The sequence below is a fragment of the Spinacia oleracea genome, chromosome 5, assembly GCF_020520425.1.
Source record: "Spinacia oleracea cultivar Varoflay chromosome 5, BTI_SOV_V1, whole genome shotgun sequence".
NCBI lineage: Eukaryota > Viridiplantae > Streptophyta > Magnoliopsida > Caryophyllales > Amaranthaceae > Spinacia > Spinacia oleracea.
This window is the reverse complement of record NC_079491.1, coordinates 109,935,527-109,957,259: the sequence shown is the minus strand read 5'-3', so window position 1 is coordinate 109,957,259 and position 21,733 is coordinate 109,935,527. Positions and strand designations below refer to the sequence as shown.

The window sequence follows — 21,733 nt, the reverse complement described above, 5'->3', positions numbered from 1 at the left end:
CAATAGTCAAGCGTCGGTGGGTGGATCGGAGAGATAGATCGTCTCCAATTTTCCAATAAACGCTCCTTCAGTGTATAGCTTCAAACGTTGACCGTTCACTTTGAACTTGGTGCCATTTTCACTAGCAACCTCAATAGCTCCATGTTCCTTGACTTCGGTGATAGTAAAAGGTCCGTACCATCTAGACTTAAGCTTTCCTGGAAAAAGTCGTAGTCGTGAATTATAAAGCAAGACCTTATCACCGATGTTGAACTCCCGTTTTTGAATCATCTTATCATGAAACTTCTTCGTTTGCTCCGTATAGAGCCTATGATTCTCGTAAGCTTCAAACCGAAGTTCATCTAGCTCATTCAATTGAAGAAGTCTCGCTTCACCGGCCGCTTCTATATCCATATTGATCTCCTTGACGGCCCAATTTGAGAGATATTCCATTTCAACTAGTAAATGACATGCTTTGCCATACACCAACCTATACGGAGTTGTCCCCAACGGAGTCTTGTAGGTCGTGCGTAACGCCCACAATGTGTCATCCAACTTCAACGACCAATCTTTTCGAGACTTGTTGACCACTTTTTCGAGAATTCTCTTGATCTGTCGATTAGAAACTTCAACTTGGCCACTCGTTTGAGGATGATAAGCCATGCCAACCTTTTGAGTAACTCCGTGCTTCTTCAAAAGCTTCTTTACGGCGTTAGAGTCGTTTGTTGGCGATGCAATAGCTTCCACCCACTTTGTAACATAATCAACGGCAACCAAGATGTATCGATTCCCACATGAAGAAGGGAACGGTCCCATGAAATCAATGCCCCATACATCAAATGGCTCAACCTCAAGAATTCCGGTCTGTGGTAGCTCTTGCCTTTTCGAAACGTTGCCCGTTCATTGACATTCATCACATGCATTGCAAAAGAAACGAGCATCCTTGAATATAGAAGGCCAATAGAAACCACTTTGAAGAGTTCGATGGGCGGTCGGAATATCACCAAGATGGCCACTAGAAGGTAAACTGTGGCAATGCTTAAGAACCCCGTGGGTATCCCAATCCGCTACACACCTACGAAACATACCATCGGCACACTTCCGATACAAATGTGGATCATCCCAAAAATATCGCTTAGCATCATGGTAGAATCTCGTACGTTGTTGATATGTCAACTCCGGAGGATGGGAGCCACCAACGCAATAGTTCGCAAAGTCCGTATACCATGGGGATTGAGTAGACACAGAGAATAGATGATCGTCAGGAAAAGAATCATTGATAGGCCCGTCTGTGCTAGATTGAAATTTCAACCGAGAGAGATGATGTGCAACAACATTCTCAGCACCCTTCTTATCCCGAATCTCCAAATCAAACTCCTGGAGAAGAAGAATCCATCGAATAAGTCTCGGTTTGGCCTCTTTCTTGGCCAACAAATACTTCAAAGCGGCATAATTAGTGTGTATAATGACTTTCGAACCAACAAGATACGTCCGAAATTTGTCAAGTGCATAAACAACCGCAAGTAGCTCTTTCTCAGTAGTAGCATAATTCATCTGAGCCCCATCCAAGGTTTTGCTTGCATAATAGATGGCATGCAACACCTTGTTCTTTCTTTGGCCAAGCACTGCTCCAACAGCATAATCACTCGCATCACACATAATTTCGAACGGCAAATCCCAATCCGGAGGCTGAATGATTGGAGCAGTTATCAATGCTTTCTTGATCCTGTCAAAAGACTCCAAACAAGCATCGGTGAACTCAAATGTGGCATCCTTGAGAAATAATTGAGTGAGGGGTTTCGCAATTTTAGAAAACTCTTTTATGAAACGGCGATAGAAACCCGCATGACCGAGAAAAATCCTCACTCCCTTGACATTCACGGGAGGGGGGAGTTTCTCAATCACCTCAATTTTTGCTCGGTCAACTTGGATGCCACGCTCAGAAATAAGATGACCAAGTACCACTCCTTCATTGACCATAAAGTGGCACTTTTCCCAGTTCAATACCAAATTTACTTCAGAACAACGTTTAAGCACTTTAGAAAGATTATGCAAACATACATCAAAGTCAGACCATAAACACTAAAATCATCCATAAATACCTCCATGATATCCTCAATGAAGTCAGAAAAAATGGCCATCATACACCTTTGAAATGTAGCAGGGGCGTTGCACAAACCAAACGGCATTCTGCGGTATGCAAAAGTTCCATAAGGACAAGTGAACGTCGTCTTCTCCTGGTCGTCTGGGTGAATGGGAATCTGAAAGAAACCTGAATATCCTTCTAAATAACAGAAAAAGTTGTGTTTTGCTAATCTTTCTAGCATCTGATCAATAAAGGGGAGGGGAAAGTGATCCTTCAAGGTGGCCGTATTCAACATTCGATAATCTATACACATACGCCAACCTGTAACAACACGAGTGGGGATAAGCTCATCCTTATCATTCTTAACAACCGTTGTCCCCCCCTTCTTGGGAACGACTTGCACCGGACTCACCCATTTAGAATCTGAAATGGGATAGATGATGCCCGCATCAAGTATTTTCAATACTTCTTTTCTCACCACATTTTGCATATTAAGATTCAAACGATGTTGTGGCTGTATGCGAGGGCGGTAATCTGCTTCCAAGTTAATTCTATGCATACAAAAGTCAAGACTAATTCCCTTGAGATCGTCAATGCTATACCCGATTGCCTTTTTGTGCATACGGAGCACGGTCATAAGCTTAGAAAGCTGGCTATCGTCGAGTGCAGCATTAACGATCACAGGAAAATCCTCATTATCATTAAGAAATGCATATTTAAGGTGAGATGGTAATGGTTTTAGTTCTACCTTCGTTACCTGTGGCTCGAAAATAGAGCAAACAGTTTCCAATACCTCAAAACCGTCTACCTTCTCAGCTTCACTTCCATCTAGATCCGAGATCAAGGAATCAATCTCACAATCTCCTTCTCCTTTCTTGGCCTTCAAGGTGAGAGTCGCCAGCAATAGATCATCATACAACATTCTAGGGATGTTGTCTAGAGAAATCTCTTCTACAATATCAATCCTGCAATAAGTATTCTCAAGCATAGGAGACTTCACAACATTGGTTAGATTAAAAGTAACAGTATCATCACCAACACTCAGAGTAAGAGACCCAGACTTGACATCAATAACAGCACCTGCAGTACATAAAAATGGCCTACCCAAAATTATGGGGATTTGACTATCCTCCTCCATATCTAGCACCACAAAATCAACAAGAATGTAGAATTTCCCCACCCGGACAGGAACATCCTCCAAAATACCTAAAGGATATTTTATAGAACGATCTGCCATTTGCAAAGTGATTTGTGTGCATTTTAGTTTTCCCATATTCAACCTATTACAGACAAAAAGGGGCATGACAGACACACTTGCACCTAAATCACATAATGCTTTATCAATGAACAATTCACATACATGACAGGGGATGGAAAAACTACCCGGATCCTTAAGTTTGGGTGGAGACTTATTTTGCAATATGGCACTACACTCTTCAGTTAGAGCGACTCTCTCTACACCACCATAATCCCTTTTCTTAGTGATCATCTCTTTCAAAAATTTTGCATAAACAGGAACTTGAGATATTAAATCAGTAAAAGGGACCGTTACCTCAAGATTCTTGACCATTGCCAAGAACTTACCAAGCTGTTGATCGACCTTAGTTTTCTGCATATGGTGATAGAAAGGCGGCTTAGGCACAATAGGGAGAGAATCAGAGATCTTCTCCTTCCCCTTTTTTGCGCCAACATCATCGGCATTATCAACTTCTGGGACTTGAGGCTCTACATCAATTGCTTTCTCTGGTCCATCTGCGTTCCCCTTAGCAAGAGTTGCATCATCAGTGGGCATCGGGGGTCCATTATATTTAGTGCCACTTCTAAGAGTGATAGTATTGGCACTTTCTCTGTTCTGAGGCGGAGTAGGTTGCCCTGGTAGTGTACCCGGTTGCCTTTGAGATAGAGTGTCAGCAAGTTGAGCAACTTGATTCTCCAACATTCTATTCTGATTCTTCAACTCTTTGATGCTCTCATCATGATTCTTTTGAGCTATCTCTGCGGTCTTCTGCATATTTGCATTGAGCTTATACAGATCACCCATGTTAGGCTCTGGAGTAGCACTCCTCTGAGGGGGTTGTTGATATCCTTGATGCGGGGGCCTATTAAACCCCGAGGGAGAATTATGTGAGGCTCCTTGTTGAAATGGAGGCCTAGCAACATGTGGTTGAGGTGGATGGAACTGTGGTTGCGACCATTGTTGCTGGGGTTGAGGATTCTGAACATTGTTGCCCCGATATGAGAAATTTGAATGATTCCTCCAACCCGGATTAAATGAATTGGAATATGGGTCATTGGGTTGTCTCTGTTGAAAAGAATTCACTTGCTCCAATTGCGTAGTATCCTGTAAACTATAAGAGCACTCATGACCAAAGTGACCTTGGATGCCACATACTTCGCAGTAAGAAGTTGTCACTGGAGCTACACTAGACATGGCATTGATACTCATTGGAGGAATACTAGACTGAGGAGCCTTCAAAGAATCGATCTTCAGGTTCAAGGCTGCCACTTGTGAGGACAATAGAGCATAAGCATCGACATCCAATTTTCCCTTCTTAGATGTGGTTCTGGTGGTGCTGTAATGGTTGGCAGCTAAATTGGCAAGAAAATCATAACCTGCATCCACTTCTTTGTCAAGAAAAACACCCCCAGCAGCAGAATCAACCGTGTTCTTTGTTTCATCTTGCAAACCATGGTAGAAAATCTGAACCAAGAACCATTTTTCAATGTTGTGATGCGGACACGACCGCTGCAAAGCCTTGAATCTATCCCAGGCTTCTCGAAGTGATTCACCAGGTTCTTGAGTGAATGTAGTCAGCTTATGCCTTATTTCAGCAGTCTTGGTGGGTGGAAAGAATTCTTCTAGAAAGGCCTGTGAAATAGCACTCCACTCTGTCTCCTTGACATCATTCAACCATGTCTGAGCCTTATCACGAAGGCTAAAACCAAACAACATGACTTTCAATTGGTCTTGAGTGACCCCTTGATGCTTGATAGTACCACACAGTTGGTTGAACCTCTGCAAATGGTTGGTGGAACTAGTTGAAAAAACCCCTGTTGAGGGGGGCATTTCGGGCTTGTTGAGGTGAACATAGCCCGCTTCGACAGAGGGGGCTTCAACAGGTCGGAGATCTGTTGAGGCGGGCTTGGCCCGCCTCAAAAATATATTTGTTGAGGCAGGCATTTGAAAGCCCCCCTCAACAGACAAGCCTGTTGAGGCGGGCATTTGAAAGCCCCCTTCAACAGACAAGCCTGTTAAGGCGAACATTAAATTGCCCCCCTCAACAGACAAGCATGTTGAGGCAAACATTGTGTTGCCCACCCCAACTAGCAGTCTTAATCAACAACACATAGCACATAAGCTGGGCTACCACCACTAATTTTCTTTTTTAGGTAATAGAAGAACCATAATACTCATAAAATAGAAAATTGTAAACAATATATAATTCATTCACATTAATATTGAAATAATATTGTTTAATGTAATTTTACAATATAAATTCACACAAAAATAATCTTTGAATCTACAATTCGATTATTCGGCCTACGCTTCCCTTGACCATTACCAAAATTACTCTTCCTTGTAATTAAACAACCACTCAATTTTGCAAGTTGTCCAACCAGTTGGCCAACCAAACGCAGCAGAGAAAAAGACACGATCTCCTTTCTTAGCACCTCCAATCTCGTACAACCCAACATAGGCTGTCATGCCAATCAACATGAAAGCACTGATTTAGAAATTGCGGAAGTCTACTTTGCAAAGTAACATTTGCTTGCCAAAATCAAACTCAATACCAAGTGGGGATAGCTTGCCAAAACAAAATTCATTTCAAAACCATTTTATCTAACTACATTTCTGTAGAGTTCACAATCTGGGCAACTGCAAGGTACAAAGCAAGACAAAAGAAAAAAAATTCATCAACGACGATGGCATAATGCCCGTAGTACACATCGATTGTATAAAGAATGAAAAACGAAGCAGAAACTAATAATCAAAGCAGAAACTGAAGTAGAAGAGATGGTCCAGATGGAACAATGAAATCCCAAAGAAGAATACAAGAGAATGACTACACCAGACTTAGGATAAGGCAAATGAAAGACTAATTTTTGTCCCTTAGTTTCAGTATCCTTGAAAATGAGCACACACAATCTGCCAAGTCACGAACTAAGAAACAATTTACTCATATAAATAATAAGAATACTCTTGCATATTTTACTTACAAGGAATAAGTAACATCATACAGATACGTTGACTCGGAAAGATCGTGAATATTTTATGTGCTATCTGTACGTTAACAAACAGCAAACACGGTATAAACACAACTCACCAAGTCATAGAATGAGTGTACTGATCTCATCAATCCAAAGCAGCAACATTCTTCATTCATTAGATAAGTATCGTTGGGTGAACATATTTATTTGCAAGTTCACAAAAAGAAAAGAATCAGGGACATCTGTAAAACATCAAAAAGATAATTAAAAATACAGAAGTAGCCTAGCCTAATAGTAAAGGAAAGAGTAAAGGAATCCACGAATGGATTCGGGAATGAATTAGAAAAAAAAAGCCCGCTCTTCCGGTGGATGCAGAGAACAATGCCAGTGTACTCAAAGAAACACCAACATATTAATTTTCTAGTAATATATTGCATCAAGCAAACTTTTTCAAATAGGAAAAGCGATAGGAAGACAAACCTCCGCAATTGTTTTTCCTCCCAGAGTCTTCTGCTCACTAATATATACCAGTGTACGAAAAATTATTGCCTTTTACTACTACTCCCACAGCATCCTGAAAATTCCAGAACTTCGAAACCTTGACGGATGCAGAGACCTGAATAAACCATTGAAAATATGCTTCGTCGTTCAACATGTAAGCTTCTATTACGGTATCAAAATATGCTTCTTATAAACATTTATACATTTTCCAACAATCATAATAAGCTAAAATCTTTGTTGCAATGAGTGAAACACTTGAATAAGTGTTTTCTATACATGAGTTCTGCAAGGCATCAAAACCAACTAAAAATGAAATTTTTAATAGAATTACTGCCTTTCAATATTTTAACGAGACCAAATACTCTCAAAAGAAGACCGGCAATCTTTAATGAAAAGCTGACAAATAGACTTTAATCAAAAGGGAAATTGTTCTAAAACCTAAGCAGGAAACGTGATTTTACTCAATTACCAAGAAACAATGCATTGTCCATAAATTCCATATTGAAGAAACAAATTTTAGTGTTGGATTTGTTCAGAAAATTACACAAAATCTAAGCAGAAAGAAATCACAATCATACTCATAAATTAAAATAACAGCTAAATTTATAAAATCGTGAAAATGGTATTACCGTCGTTGAGCGTCAGCACCCCAAACCCTAATTTGATGGTCAAGGCGATGGTCAAGGTTAAGATCTTCAAAGTTATGGTTTTCTTCGCCATCTAATTCAAATCTTCTGAAAGAAAACCTATTAAGATTCGAAATTATAAGATAACATAGTCTAATTATTAAACTGTAAAATAAATGGAAAAAACAAAGAACGAATTCAAGCGATAAGACCAGATATCTAACATCAGAAAATTCAACCACCGAGCAATTGATCTTGAAGAAAAAGTTTAATCTGCTGCACATCCAAGAAAAAGCATTGCACTAAAATTCTCAACCCAAAAAAGCAAAAAACTCAACCCTAATGATATCGATTGCTAGTTTTTAAAGTGAAAATCAAAATCAAAATCAGATTAAACACTAAACTCACCACTAGTGTCGGCATTGGATCGATGCAAAGCTCAAGAAACAGAATAATGTTATCCCACCCCAATTATGGATTCACCGATATATGCAATCAGTTTTAGAAGAAAAATAAATTAAATTTAATGGCGATTGAGAACAGATACAGAAAAGTCGGACAAAAAATGGAGGGAGAGAGGAAGGAACAAAAAACGGCGTAGTAATTTAGAAACCCTAAAGCCATGTGTCTGTTGAGGCGATGACATGCATTTGGGCCGGTCTGTTGAAGCGGGCAATAAAAAGCCCGCCCTTACATCCATGTATCTGTTATGGCGCACATCCGGTAGCCCGCCCCAACAGCTCATGTTGCAGCGAACTTAAAAAAAGCCCGCCTCAATATGTCGCTAAATAGTTTGACCCGCGTTGACTTAGTGGCTGTTGAGGCGTAATTTTATATGCCCCCCTCGTCAAGGGGGCTACAATAGGTGTTTTTTCCACTAGTGTGGGTTCCTCAGATGGATGGCCACCATATTGACTTTGTGAGACCATGGCGATTAGAGCGGGCTTGATCTCAAAGTTGACTGCATCAATAGTTGGCATTGTGAGCCCAGTCGGAACACTATTCGAGGAAGGAACCCCATATGATTTCAGGGATTTAGACATCGTGTGACTCGGTGGAGTCTGTGAGTCTTGGGACCCTGACTGCTTCTTCTTTTTCTGTTGCTTTTTTAGTTGACGAAGGGTCTTTCCGAGATCGGGATCGGGAGGAACCAAGGTACCCGTTCTGGCAGACCTGGGCATAAACAACAACGAAAGAAAACGCAGTGAGATTTGCCTCAATTGGAACTGAGAGTTCCAATGAGACAATGGAAACAGTTCAAATATTCAAACTAAAACTAATAGAACCTAGCCGTCTCCCCGACAACGGCGCCAAAAACTTGATGAATTAAAAAGTGATACCGCAAGTGCACGGTGTCTGTTGTTAACAGATACTTAGCAAATACGGGTCGATCCCACAGGGAGACAAGTTCTATTAGTTTTTGCCCAACTAAATAAACTATTTCAGTAAACGAAAGTTGATTTTGAGTATTAACTAGTAAAACTAAAGCAATAATAAAAATGCGTAATTTATCGATGAATTAAAGGTCTAGGGCGTCTGTTCGGTTCACCATGCTTATACCAATCCAAGAACACAAATCAATTCGACAATGAATAGGCTAGGCCGAGTAATTAAAGTATATGTTAATCCTACGGTCGGGTCTTAACACTTTCAATCCAACATATGCAGTACGGTCGCTAACATAATAAGAATTGCCACTTGCACAAAACCTCTAAGAATATGATCTTTCAATTCTAATTCCTATTAGCTAGATAATCAATCCACGATATTGGCCAATTACATGAATCAACAATTAATAACAAATCAATTGGGATTACTCAAGAATTATCTATAAATTAACAAACTTTAATGCATAACAATCATGGTATAAACATGGCTTCCCTTACTTAGCCCTAGAATAAAACTACTTGCTCATGACTAAACTAACGAACACGAAATATGAAATAACAATGAAATTCATAATGCACAATAATAGAAAACAATAATTCAAAGCAAGAAGAATTATGAAAAATACCTCTATATTGATCGATCGAATGGAGTGTACTAGGGCTAAATAATATGAAGAGAGAAAAATAAAACTAAGGGTTTAAAAGGATTCTAAGGAAAAAATAACATAAAGGAAATAAATTAATTCCCTTGAGTATTTATATGCTCCTATTTTCTAAAATAAAAATAAATAAATAAATAAGAAAATAAAAATAAAATTCGTCGATGATTGGTCGATGGAGCGATGACGTGGCAGCCAAACCCGAGCACGAGCCGCGCACACGGCAAGAGAGATGGCAAGGCATGGGCAGCGAGGGATCTCGCGCACCATCCCTCGCTGGCATGATGATGAGCGACTAGCAAGAAAGTAGAGCAGCGAGGGAGCTAGCGAGCCATCCCTTGCTGTCATGCGCGTGTGTGTAGCAAGCTAAGGGACGAAGCTATAGGCAGCGAGGGAGCTCCCTCGCTGGCCTTGCGAAGTGCAGCAAGACAAGCAATGGAGCAACAAGGCAGCGAGGGATCTCGCGCACCATCCCTCGTTGGCCTAGTGAAGCAAGCAACCATGAAGCGATGAGGCACGACGATTGATGTAGCGAGCCAACGATAGATGTAGCGAGCCAACGAGGGATCTTGCGAGCCAACGAGAGATCTTGCGAGCCAACGAGGGATCTTGCGAGCCAACGAGGGATCTTGCGAGGCTATGCACAAGCGATACATCGAGCTAATCATCCCCGGAAAGCTCAATTCTCCGATCAAACACTTCGTCTCTGACTCAAACCATTCGGTGATCATTTGATCCACCTCCAAACACTCCGAAAGCACCCAAATGATTGTAAAATCACCTGAAATATCAAAGAAAACACAAACGGAGCGTAATTATGACTCTAAATGCAACTAAAATGAGACAAATGCCTAGAAATGCAACCTAAATGAGCCTAGAATACCCTATATAAATATGATTCATCAGAGTTTCCAATCCATTTTCAAGACGGACTTTGAATTTGAAGGTTCAAGATGAAGTCGGGCTATACTAGATCACATTTATATCTTATGCATGTTTTAAGTTATTTATAGCTTTAAATATGTCTTAATTATGCATGGGATTATGGCTTGATTATGTTGTATGATTAAGGATTTTAGTTCACTTAAAATCTAACCAACATAGTAAGAGCCTTAAGTTCCAAACTTAAAAAATTTAGTTAAAAGGTGCCATGCCAAAATAACACTTACTTGGATAACCTTTACATCAATCTTAGTAATAGTTTTCCGCCATAGCGAGGTGTTACTTATTGATTCTAAAGGGGTAAGGTACACGCAACAACTCATGGTCTCTAATCCATGTTTCCATTTCAAAACACGATTCTCTATAGCTCGTCCTTGCCAATGGATAACTCCAAAGGGATCTTGCTTGATCCTTTGCCAGTGTTTATACGTGTAACATCAATATTTAGCATATCTTTATTTCCTTGAATCAAGAACTGTTCTTATGTGCCTTTTCAAGTACCATAAGTTTTTCTTGATATCAATCTAGTTGATCTTCACTTAGATCAATAGATATTGGTATATGTTCGTCATGCCTAAAGCCTTACGATACGTTTTTGGCGATCCTCATATTATATCATACATGATAAATTCTTTTGCAGAATGATTCCCAATTGAATTCTATTCATGTAACTTTAGCTCATCTAGTTTCAGTAGATACTAAATCCAGCTAAATTCTTTGACATATAATATAGGTTAAGAATATCATTTAGACTCTTTGATGTTTAACTTAGTAAATGCTTATACATAGTTCAAACATCTATTACTTAGATTTATTCATATGGGTCGAATATCTCCAATGGAGTCTTTCGTGTTTGATTTAGTAAATGCCATTATTACTTAATCTAAAACATTATTATAAGATCTTTGTAAATAGATCTCAATATACAGTATGTACTAAGTTTCTCCTTGGTCCATCTTTGATGAATGATTTCAAATCTAAGTCATTAGCATTTGAATGTTATTTCACAATAGAGAGATATGTGTGTGATACACATAGGACCAATAAAGTTTTACGTACTCCCACTAAATTTCTTATATATCTATAAGAATCATGTACATTTTATGAAACTAAAATACTTATTAGCTTCACTAAAATACAATTCCAATTCTCAATTGCTTGCTTAAATCTGTACTTATATTTCATGAGCTATATTTCCTTTTCAAGTATTTATTTGGATCCACAAATCCTATGACATACCATGTACATAGTTTTCTTAAAACATTTGATTGAGGAAGATGTTTTGTCATCCAATTGCCATATGTACCAATATGCAATCATTTCTTAAATTATAGACTCGAGCATTAAGATTATGCATGAGGCTTCAACACAATCCATGTCATGAATTTTCTTGTAATCTTTAGCAACTAATCTAGCTTTGTGTGTGAACACAATTCTATGTTTGATGGTTTTTATCCTTAAAACCAATTTGCAACCAATAGGTGTAAACAATTCTTGCAAATCAACAAAATTTCAATTTTGTCATCAAAACATTAAGTATGTTTTATGGCCTTTAACCATCTAAAACATTGAGTCTATATATGGCCTCCAACCATTTTAGGGAATTGTGGTTTCGTCATATCTTTCTTACAAGTCACAAACTCATTAATCTACATGATAATAGTTTGACTGCAAGTTGTAGGTTTCTTCACTATCTAATAGAAGAATCGCATAGCTTCAGTGACCTGAACTCCATGTTTCTTCACTATCTAATAGAAGAATCTCATAGTTTCAGTGACTTGAAGTATATGCCTATTTGGGTATAGAACATCAAACAATAGAATAACAACAGGCACTTTGAGAGTCCTTTGAATATTTTGTTCTCCTTGAAGCACTTGAATAGTCTTCTAAGAGATGTCTATTCTTTAAAGACACCTCTAAAGTCCTTAAAGAATACATGTTCGGTTTTTCTAAAGAACTTCGAAAAGCCTCCTGAATGTCTGTTTATGTTTGTTGTTCGCCTCGAAGACTTTCGAGGTCTATTTTCTCCCACTTGTCATTTTGGAAACGATTCCCAAAAGGACATTATTTCGAGCAAACAAACATTATTTTCTCAAAATTTCGTGGTAGAAACAATACCTTTGTGTCTCATTTGAATAAATCACAATGAAACATATATCTATACTTGGGCCTTAGTTTGTTGAATAGCAAACACTAAGCTCCCACTGACTTTAGCAACTCTTTAGATATACTTCCTCCGTCTTTTAATACTCGCAACGTTTGGACTTTTGCCATTATTCATATAATCTACTTTGACTATTCGTAGTGTTTTTTATATAAGATAAAACATAGTCATGTGGGATCTTGTTAGATTCGTCTCAATGTGTATTTTCAAAATATCAACTTTTTATAATTTTTGCATAAAGAGAATTTAAGATATAAATGATCAAAGTTGTGCATTGGCATGCGTGAAACTAACAAACGTTGCGAGTATTAAAAGACGGAGGAAGTATATATTATTGAAAAGATATTCTGAAATTACTTTTCAATAGCTTTGACGAATTTGGTTTAGTTTGGTGGTAGTTGAGCATTTTGTTTTAGAAACTATAGGAAAAGTCTTTATGATTCATCATTGATCGAATCAAGTACTAATTGACTTCGATCATTCCAACTTAGATATGCCATATCTTATGGAGCTAGATCGTGAAATTACAACACACAATCATTGATGACCATCTTAGGTTATGAATACTACTACAGAAATATCATTTAACAGCGTTATTTTAACAGCGCTTTTGACCTTTACGCTGTCAAAGACGTCGAATATAGTATATGATAGCGCGTATTCTTGAAGCGCTGTCATAAGTACCTAATACTACAGCGCTTACCCACTGTACGCTGTCATAAACATATAATACTACAGCGCCTCCAACAAAAACTCTATCAAATAATATACGAAAAAATTATTAAAAATTAAACAGCTCAAAAAAAAAGGAAAGAACCGCCTAGAGTTTTGTCTTCCCTCGCTTCACGTTGCTCTGCTAAACCCTTCTATTGTCAAAACTCTCAAATCACAATCCATCACCACCGGAGCGGCGAGAACGGCGGCACGGCGGCACGGCGGCACGCAGGCGATTTGCCTTCTCACGGAGAAACCCACGGCGACGCTCTTTCCAAGAATTTTTCGAGAGTGAATAATCGTGATTCAAGGTATACTCTATATAATTAAGGAATTTTGCTAATTTATGTTTAAGATTGTTTTTAATTTTGCGTTTTATGTGTGCGGTTATAGGTAATTAACTATCTCATGACTATCACATTCTCATGGAGCATCTGTTACCAGTAGCTATTCGCTCCATTTTACCGGATCATGTTCGAGATCCTATCACCAAACTTTGCATTTTCTTCAGTGAGATATGTAGCAAAGAGATTGACCCTTCGAAGTTGACTAGCTTGCAAAGTGGCATTATTGTTACTTTATGTCAACAGGAGATGTATTTTCCGCCTTCCTTTTTTGACATAATGGTCCATTTAACTGTCCATTTGGTTAGAGAAATCCAACTTTGTGGACCTGCTTATTTAAGGTACATGTACCCTGTTGAGAGATACATGAAGATTTTGAAGGATTATGTTATGAATGGAAGTCGACCAGAAGGTTGCATTGCTGAGCGCTACATACTTGAAGAGGCCATTGAACATTGTAGTCACTATCTTTCTTCTCTTGAAGCTGTAGGGATTCCAAAGTCTAGACATTCAGGAGGGGTGGAAGGGAAAGGGATTATGGGATCCAAAGTGTTAACTACATCTCATGAAATGTTGAATCAGGCACACTTGTATGTTTTACACAATAGTCCTGAGGTTGATTCATACGTGGTGAAACACATGGATATCTTGAGGAGCAACTATCGAGGTAAGTCTGAGAAATGGATCACCGATAAACATAATTCCACCTTCATTGAATGGTTGGAAGTTCAAGTTACGGATGAGCTAGCTAAGTCACCATCGAACATTTCTGATAGATTGAAATGGTTGTCTCGAGGTCCTCGTAGGGATGTATTATCATATTCTGGCTATCAAATTAATGGTTATACCTTTTGCACAAAGGATAGAGACAATGAGATTACAAATCAAAATAGCAGGGTGACTATTGTAGCACAAGCTATGCATATCTCCAGTGCAAAAGACAAAAATACAATATATGCAAAAATGTCTTATTATGGGGTGATTGACCATATATGGGAACTGGATTATAGTGCTTTTAGACTTTTTATATTTTGTTGTAGATGGGTTGATAACAATAGTGGTGTTCGATTCGAGAAAAGACATGGGTTTACACTTGTTGACCTTAAGAAAACCGGTAGTAAAGATGATCTATTCATATTGGCAAGTCAGGCAAAGCAAATTTTTTATGCTACTGACCCGGCTAATAAGAAAACCGGTAGTAAAGATGATCTATTCATATGGTCTTTTTTTTATCAACAAATAAACGACATCCCTTTCAGAATAATAAAATAGATGATATGGAGGATGCTTCTTTCTTGTGCCCGTTAGGCCCTCTCAATACTGAAGCCAATGATCATGCCATCGAAAATGAGTTCTATATACGCGATGATCATACAAAGGGGACATGGGTAGATAATTCAGAACCATCTTCTACAACCAAACAAAAGAAAAGAAAGTTTGAGATGGTAACTATACAGAACTTTAATATTCATTTTCTGTTTAAGTATCCAAAAATAGTTTGATATATAGCATATATTCTGCCTGTCTTTTAAAATTTTATGAAACATAAGGTTTTGTATAGTTTCTGAACTTTTTTCCCGTTATGTCATATCTATTTTGGTGGAATGATTCAATTTTTTGCAATAACCTTTTTTGTGTACTAATATTAAATGTCACTTGTTTTTCTCAGGTCAATGGTTTCTTCACAGCACAATAGCAATGAATTTATTCCTCAGCCAAGGAAAGGAAAAGAAGAAAAAGGTCGTGGAGCCACTAGAATGAGTAAAGTTATTCGAGCAAGGAATAAGGGGGTCAGATTTCAGGTTAATTGGAATGTCAATGGTTTACCAATTGGTACCGATAGCGAAGCTATGATGAGTTATTGGGGAACTAGCATTCGCACCAATGTCCCAATCACTATTAACACATGGGATAAAGTTCCTCAACGTTTGCTAGATTCTCTATTTGAAGATGTTGCGGTAATAATATTTCTTTTGACTGTTGTCAAATTATATTACTTATTTGATGATGATTAATGTTGTTTTCTACCTCTTAGTTAACATATAAGATCGACCCAAGTAGAAAAATATGGATGTTGAAGAAAGCTAACACTGCTTGGAGGAACTTCAAATCTGATCTATCACGAAATTGGATCTGGACACCGAACATGGAAATTCGTACAGCCCCACCAGATAAATACAATTTCATCAAGCCAAATGACTGGAAGGACTTTGTTAAAAGTCGACTTACAGAAGCCTGGAAGGTATTTATACTTTATATACCCGATTTTTCATACTGCCTATCTTACAGTGTTCTGACTGCTTTTTTTAGTGATTCTTTCTGACTGCTTACTGACCTGGGAATTAGATATATGTCGATGATGTTTCATTACATTGTGCATTCTGATCTGCTGTATAGTGATCTGTTGTATTCTGCATTCTGATCTCATGTTTAGGAGTGTGATTTAGTCACTGCTTAGCATTATACAATAACGAACACCACCACCTTAAAACAAACTGAACCAGTTTTGACATAGTGGAGTTCCAGCAACAAAAAACATTTAGCTTCCAATTCATGCTGCTCCTTCCAAGTAATCGAGTTAATTTCTGGTTTTAGCCAGTTATTTAGATCATGTTCGATAATCAGGTAGCGGTTCCTTAAAGCTCTTGATTTGCCTTTACCATATTACTTGTATTCCTGTAAAGGCAGAGCAAAAGCTCCTCCCCCACCCCAAACCCCCCCTCCCCCCTCTCTCCCTACCACAATCCCAAATTCTGGGAAACCTAGAGATGAAAAAGTGATGTGGGGTTGATTAAAACTAGCTCTTTGTCTGATCTGCATAAAAAGCTTCTGGCGGCCTACTTTTTGGCTGGTCTGCAGCATACCATATTATAATGAACTCATTAAGAATAAATTAGGTCACTAAAAGGATCATTTGGCAGGATAGTCTGCCACTATACGCGGTTATTTAACAGCTTAGTCTCTAATTTTCTGCATAAACAAAGATAAGATTCTTCAGAGCATCAAAGACTAGCTAATTACTTCCATCATTTGTGTACTAGTAGTTGTAGCAATTCTGTCCATGATTGTAGCCAGAACATCCTTGGATTCCTTGAGCAGCTAATACTCCTTTGAGCTTCTCTCTTTTTCGCGCCACAGCGGGTGACTCCCCCAGTAACCTCTCAATTCCGCCACCACGAGCAGGATCACCCATTAGCTCACTGATAACCTCGCTTTCGAGCTCCTCGTCCACCAGATTATGAATACTCAGTAGCAAATGCAGTGCCATAAAGTCCACTAATCTTCCTAGCACGATCTTCCAATAAGCAGTCGCCCTCATCTTCAACTCAAAGGCTGGCTGCAAAATATCTTTGAACTTTCTCAAATGCCCAATTTCCACTACCCCAATGCCTTTAATACACATATCCTTCTTCGTCGGATCATCAACAGTTTTAGTGAATGTTGATAGATTAGCCATTAGCTTGTTGCAGACAGCCATATACTCGGGGTTGCAATTAAGAAATGAACGGCTTAACTCGATGAAGGTTGGATACTTAACGATGAAGTTCTCCTATATGTGATTTCAGTGATATTTGTATGCAGAGCGGCCTTAGTAGTGAATTATATATGTTGATGCGGTAATGTTACGTCTACAACAGATATTTTCTTGTGAAATTTAAGCGTATGTTACCTAACTGCTTTACCTAAAATGCCAATTTGAAAACCCATTTCTTAGACATCCTAAATCTTAGTGTAGTGACACAGTAAAGACAAATATTCATACTTGTAAAAAAGTAAAGTTTACTCTGTTTTTTTTTTTAATTATTTATCAGAAGAAGAGTGATGCCGCGAAAAAGTCTGCAGCGGGACTTTTATATCATCAAAAGCGTGCTCGTAGAGGATATGCTCGATTTGAGCAAGATGTGGTAAATGCATTTTGAGTATGTCTATGTTGTAAAATGATAATAAAATGTATCCTATAAGGTCACAATTTTATTTGTCTTTTCACAGATCAAAGAGATGGCTAAGAAACGCATCTATGTGTCATCAATTGGCCGAGGTCAACTGTGGAAATTAATAAGAACCGACAAAAAAGGGAATGTTCATGAAGGGGCTAAAGAAGTTGCTAAGCGCATTGTATGAGTTTGATAGAGTGTGATTTGATTTTTAATATCATCATATGTTTAGTAATTTAATAAAAAAAAATTATAACTTTGTTTATTATGCATGCTTGTATTGTAGGATTACTTTATGCGTCAAGCTGAAAAAGGTGAGGTTGAAGACACCAGTCGTGATGATGTATTATCTAAGGCTTTGGAGGAGAAACGGTATGGTGGTCGTGTGACAGGGGTTGGAGTAGGAGTGACAAATAGAGATTACTTTGGAGTGATGGCCACTAGAAAAGAGTATATGGATCAAGTAACGAAATTATGCTCACAGGTTAAATTCTTGGAGAATGAAATGAAGGATTTGAAGAGTGAAAGGCCTAAGGGAAAAAAGAATGGTTTGTTAGAGGAGGAAGAGGAGGAGGAAGAAAAGGAAGATGAAATGGAAGTTGAGGAGGAGGAGAATGTTGAAGATTTGAGTTTGGATCATATTGGGGACAAAACAATAAAACATGATATTTCTATTCTTCCCGAGGTAAATATATTGAACTTAATATTTCTTTTAAATCAATTATTTGCACACGATGCCTAAACTTTAAAAAATTATATTAGCATTGGAATATTCTCTGTTCTACTAACTAGTTTAGTTACTAAGCACATTCAAAGAATTGCTCTGGTCTTAATCAGATGCCTTAATAAGCATTCCAGAACTTAGATTCACGTGATTATGACATAAGTAACTTGATGGAATGGAAGCCATTAGATTAGGTTATAAGTGCTAGAGTTCCCTTGTTTTTCACAATTGTTTACTGTTTCTGTTGTTGACTGAAGCTCAGGAAATAACTCCAGACCTGCATTGCTGTCATTTTCTGTTCAAGTATCCAAAACTAAGTTCCTACTCAGGTGAATATTAAAGTTTAATGAGAGACGAGAGTAGGTAATGATTGAAACACCAAGAAAATGGGTTACTTTCAGATTTTTAGCTTGGATTCACGTGATTATGACATAAGTAACTTGATGGAATGATTGAAACACTACTTATGGGTTACTTTCATAAATTTTAATGAGAGACGAGAGTAGGTAATGATTGAAACACTATAGGAAGACGAAGGTTGCTGCTATGAAGAGGAGTTAATTCTAAAATGCCTTGGCTAATTCTGCTAATCGGCTATGGGAGACTGAACTGAAAAGTTGCTGCTATAAATGCCTTGTGTTTCTCTTCTACTTAAGCCACAATTTTATATGAGATTTTCTGTTGATTCTTGTAGGGTATAACTCCTTGCAAATTAGCATTGTCGAATCCCTGTTATCGAGTGGTTGCTACAGGGAATGTGCATAACTTCAAAACTAGCACAGTGATGCATCATCAACCAATACCACCAGGATATGCACGAGTTGGTATCAACTATGCTATGGAGATGGACACTTTTTTACCCATGCGGCTTGAAGGAGAAGCTGAAACCATCAAAGAAGCAATAGGAGCCCTTGTTTTCTGGCCTATAGAACTTATTGTTCTAGATACGGCGGTAAAATTTATTGTTATACTTGCATTATTTATGGTTTTTAACATTGTTTATACATGACGATTTTGTATTACTTATAGACGGAAATTTCTTCAAAAGATAATGACAAACAAGTTGGATCTATGAAAACACCAACATCATCAACAGGAGAATCTCACAAGGCAGACGAAGGTTGTGATGATATTGTAAATGTGGAAACTCTTCCGGAATGCCTTTATATGTTTCATATGTGTGTTTTGAAGATGGAACGTAGCGAACAAATTAAAATTCCTATTGATATTGGAGTAACAACTCAAAGCAAGGACATCTTTCTTGGTAGGAAAGAAATCTTCCATTTCCTTGTAGGGGAACAACTTGAACTGTCCCATATATTGACATTTATGTCGTAAGTATATATTTCTTTTTTTCCCTTCCTTTAAATTAACTTTACCATTTTTAGTTGAACTTAGGGAATTGTTACATCTCTTTTTTTACGATCCTGACGTCAACATGGCTAAAACAATTTTTTTAATGAAAATTTACAGGTGTTTATATGATAAGTGTTGTATAACTGGATGCTCTTCTTTGTTTGGTTTTTTATGCCCATCCGGGATATCCCTTGTGACTGAATTTAAAAAAGGAGAGTCGAAGAAGGTAAAAGAGTGCAAAAGAAACCGAACACAGTATATTGTGGACACACTAAAAGAAACGGCAGCTAAAGGAAAAGTCTTCATTGCTCCATATAATGCTGCGTATAATATCTTTCACTCACTTCTGTTTATATGTTTACCTATTGGAAATATTCTTCTTATTACTTAAAATTTGATATGATGTTATGTAGGTTTCATTTGGTACTATGCGTCATTGATCCTTACAATAACACGGTAAAGTACTTGGATTCTTTACGTACTCTTGAATTTACAGGAAACGAAAAAGGCATCATTGGGGATTTACATGAAATCGTTAACACGTAAGTAAATATAATTAACTATTATTGCTTGAATTTAATTAAATTTTATACGATAATTAATTAATGGTCTTGTGACTCTTGTTTTAATTTTTGTTTCTCTTTAGAGCACTTTTCCAATTCCGAAGTGAAAGAGAGATTGCCACAAAGTTGAAGATGAACACAAAATGGCTAAAAATAGAAGTAAGTATTTTCATATTAATCTTTTTTATAAGCAAGAGGAAGAGACTATATTGGTCAATGTCCACCTTCTAGGAAGGGTTGCCTCAAACTTCAAGAATCAACAAAAATACTAAAATGTATAGTATATAGTACTGATTAGCTTGGTATTTTTACTTTTTTGTAGTGTCCTTGCCAAGAAAATTACATTGATTGTGGATATTATGTGATGAGATACATGAAGGAGATAATCTCACACAGGCGACTTCAAATTCCTGAAGTTGTAAGTCTTCTAATCTTAATCTATGGATAAATGTTAATTATTTCTTAGCAAGTTCCTGTGATCTGTAAATTCTGCGTAGTTAACTTAATAGGATAGTAAACAATTAAAATGCTACTAGTAGTTACTGTTTTCAGGGGCAAGTATATCCATGCTGGTTACTGTTAAATGCTACTAGTAGTTTACTAAAACTCTCAGCTACACTGATTCGTCAAATATACAACTGGCAAAGGATGATCCAATTCATAGAACTTATTGTTTCTCGTGCAAGAGAAATTGGGTTTCAAACACAATTTATGACTCGACTATGAAATTAACCTAATCTGAACAGTTTAAAACGACTAAACCAGTTAATATGCAAGCTTATGCCCCGGAATAAACCTGATAAAACTGCGTTGTGTTAATATCTGGATAATATTTTTAGTTGTACAGATGTTGAAGATTAAACACTATTTTGTTTTGACCATTCTTCCCACCTTGAAGAAATGCGAATATCTTATACTTTGTTGTTTCGCAGTATTTTTCAGATTGCCAGTTTTCAAGTTACAATACAGAGCAGATTGACGAAGTAAGAACTCATTGGGTCCGTTATAATGTTCAACAAATGTATAGAAGATAGATTACTGAAGGAATTAAAAAGCATACAACTTTATTAATTAATGTGTTTTGCGTAGTTTAATGTTCGTGGGATTATTTTAGAACATACATATTTATGTAATCAGTTATATTATAGTGATAATTGTAAAAAAAAAATTATTGGAGTTTTGGAATTAATACTTAACTGTTTATTGTAATTATTCATATGTATTATTGTACAGGTCAATGAAATATATTGTACAGGTCAACGAAATATATTGTACAGGCCAATGAAATACTGTAATTATTCATATGTATTATTGTACAGGTCAACGAAATATATTGTATAGGTCAACGAAATATATTGTACAGGCCAACGAAATATATTTTTTTTAAAAAAACAAAAAAAAATAACTTTAACAGCGCTTCTAAGACATCCGCTATTATATATTAATTTAAATATGCCGGGAAAATCTTCAACAGCATACCTTTAACAGCGCTTACAATGTGCTGTAAAAGAATCATTTGAATTTTCCTACATATACATTTTAC

At 37.4% G+C, this 21,733-nt stretch overlaps 1 protein-coding gene and 1 non-coding gene across 2 annotated transcripts; one reads left to right on the top strand and one right to left on the bottom strand.

Annotated features, from left to right (window-relative positions):
• Positions 1-4,788: 4,788 nt before the first annotated feature.
• On the top strand, positions 4,789-4,894 carry LOC130462269 (small nucleolar RNA R71). The gene has a single exon (XR_008922367.1). It is a non-coding gene; the product is annotated as a small nucleolar RNA R71 (small nucleolar RNA).
• An 11,755-nt stretch (positions 4,895-16,649) lies between these two features.
• LOC130461779 (dynamin-related protein 4C-like) lies at positions 16,650-17,090 on the bottom strand. The gene has a single exon (XM_056829984.1). It carries the CDS (start codon positions 17,088-17,090, stop codon positions 16,650-16,652), a length of 441 nt encoding a protein of 146 aa, XP_056685962.1.
• Between the last annotated feature and the right edge of the window lie 4,643 nt (positions 17,091-21,733).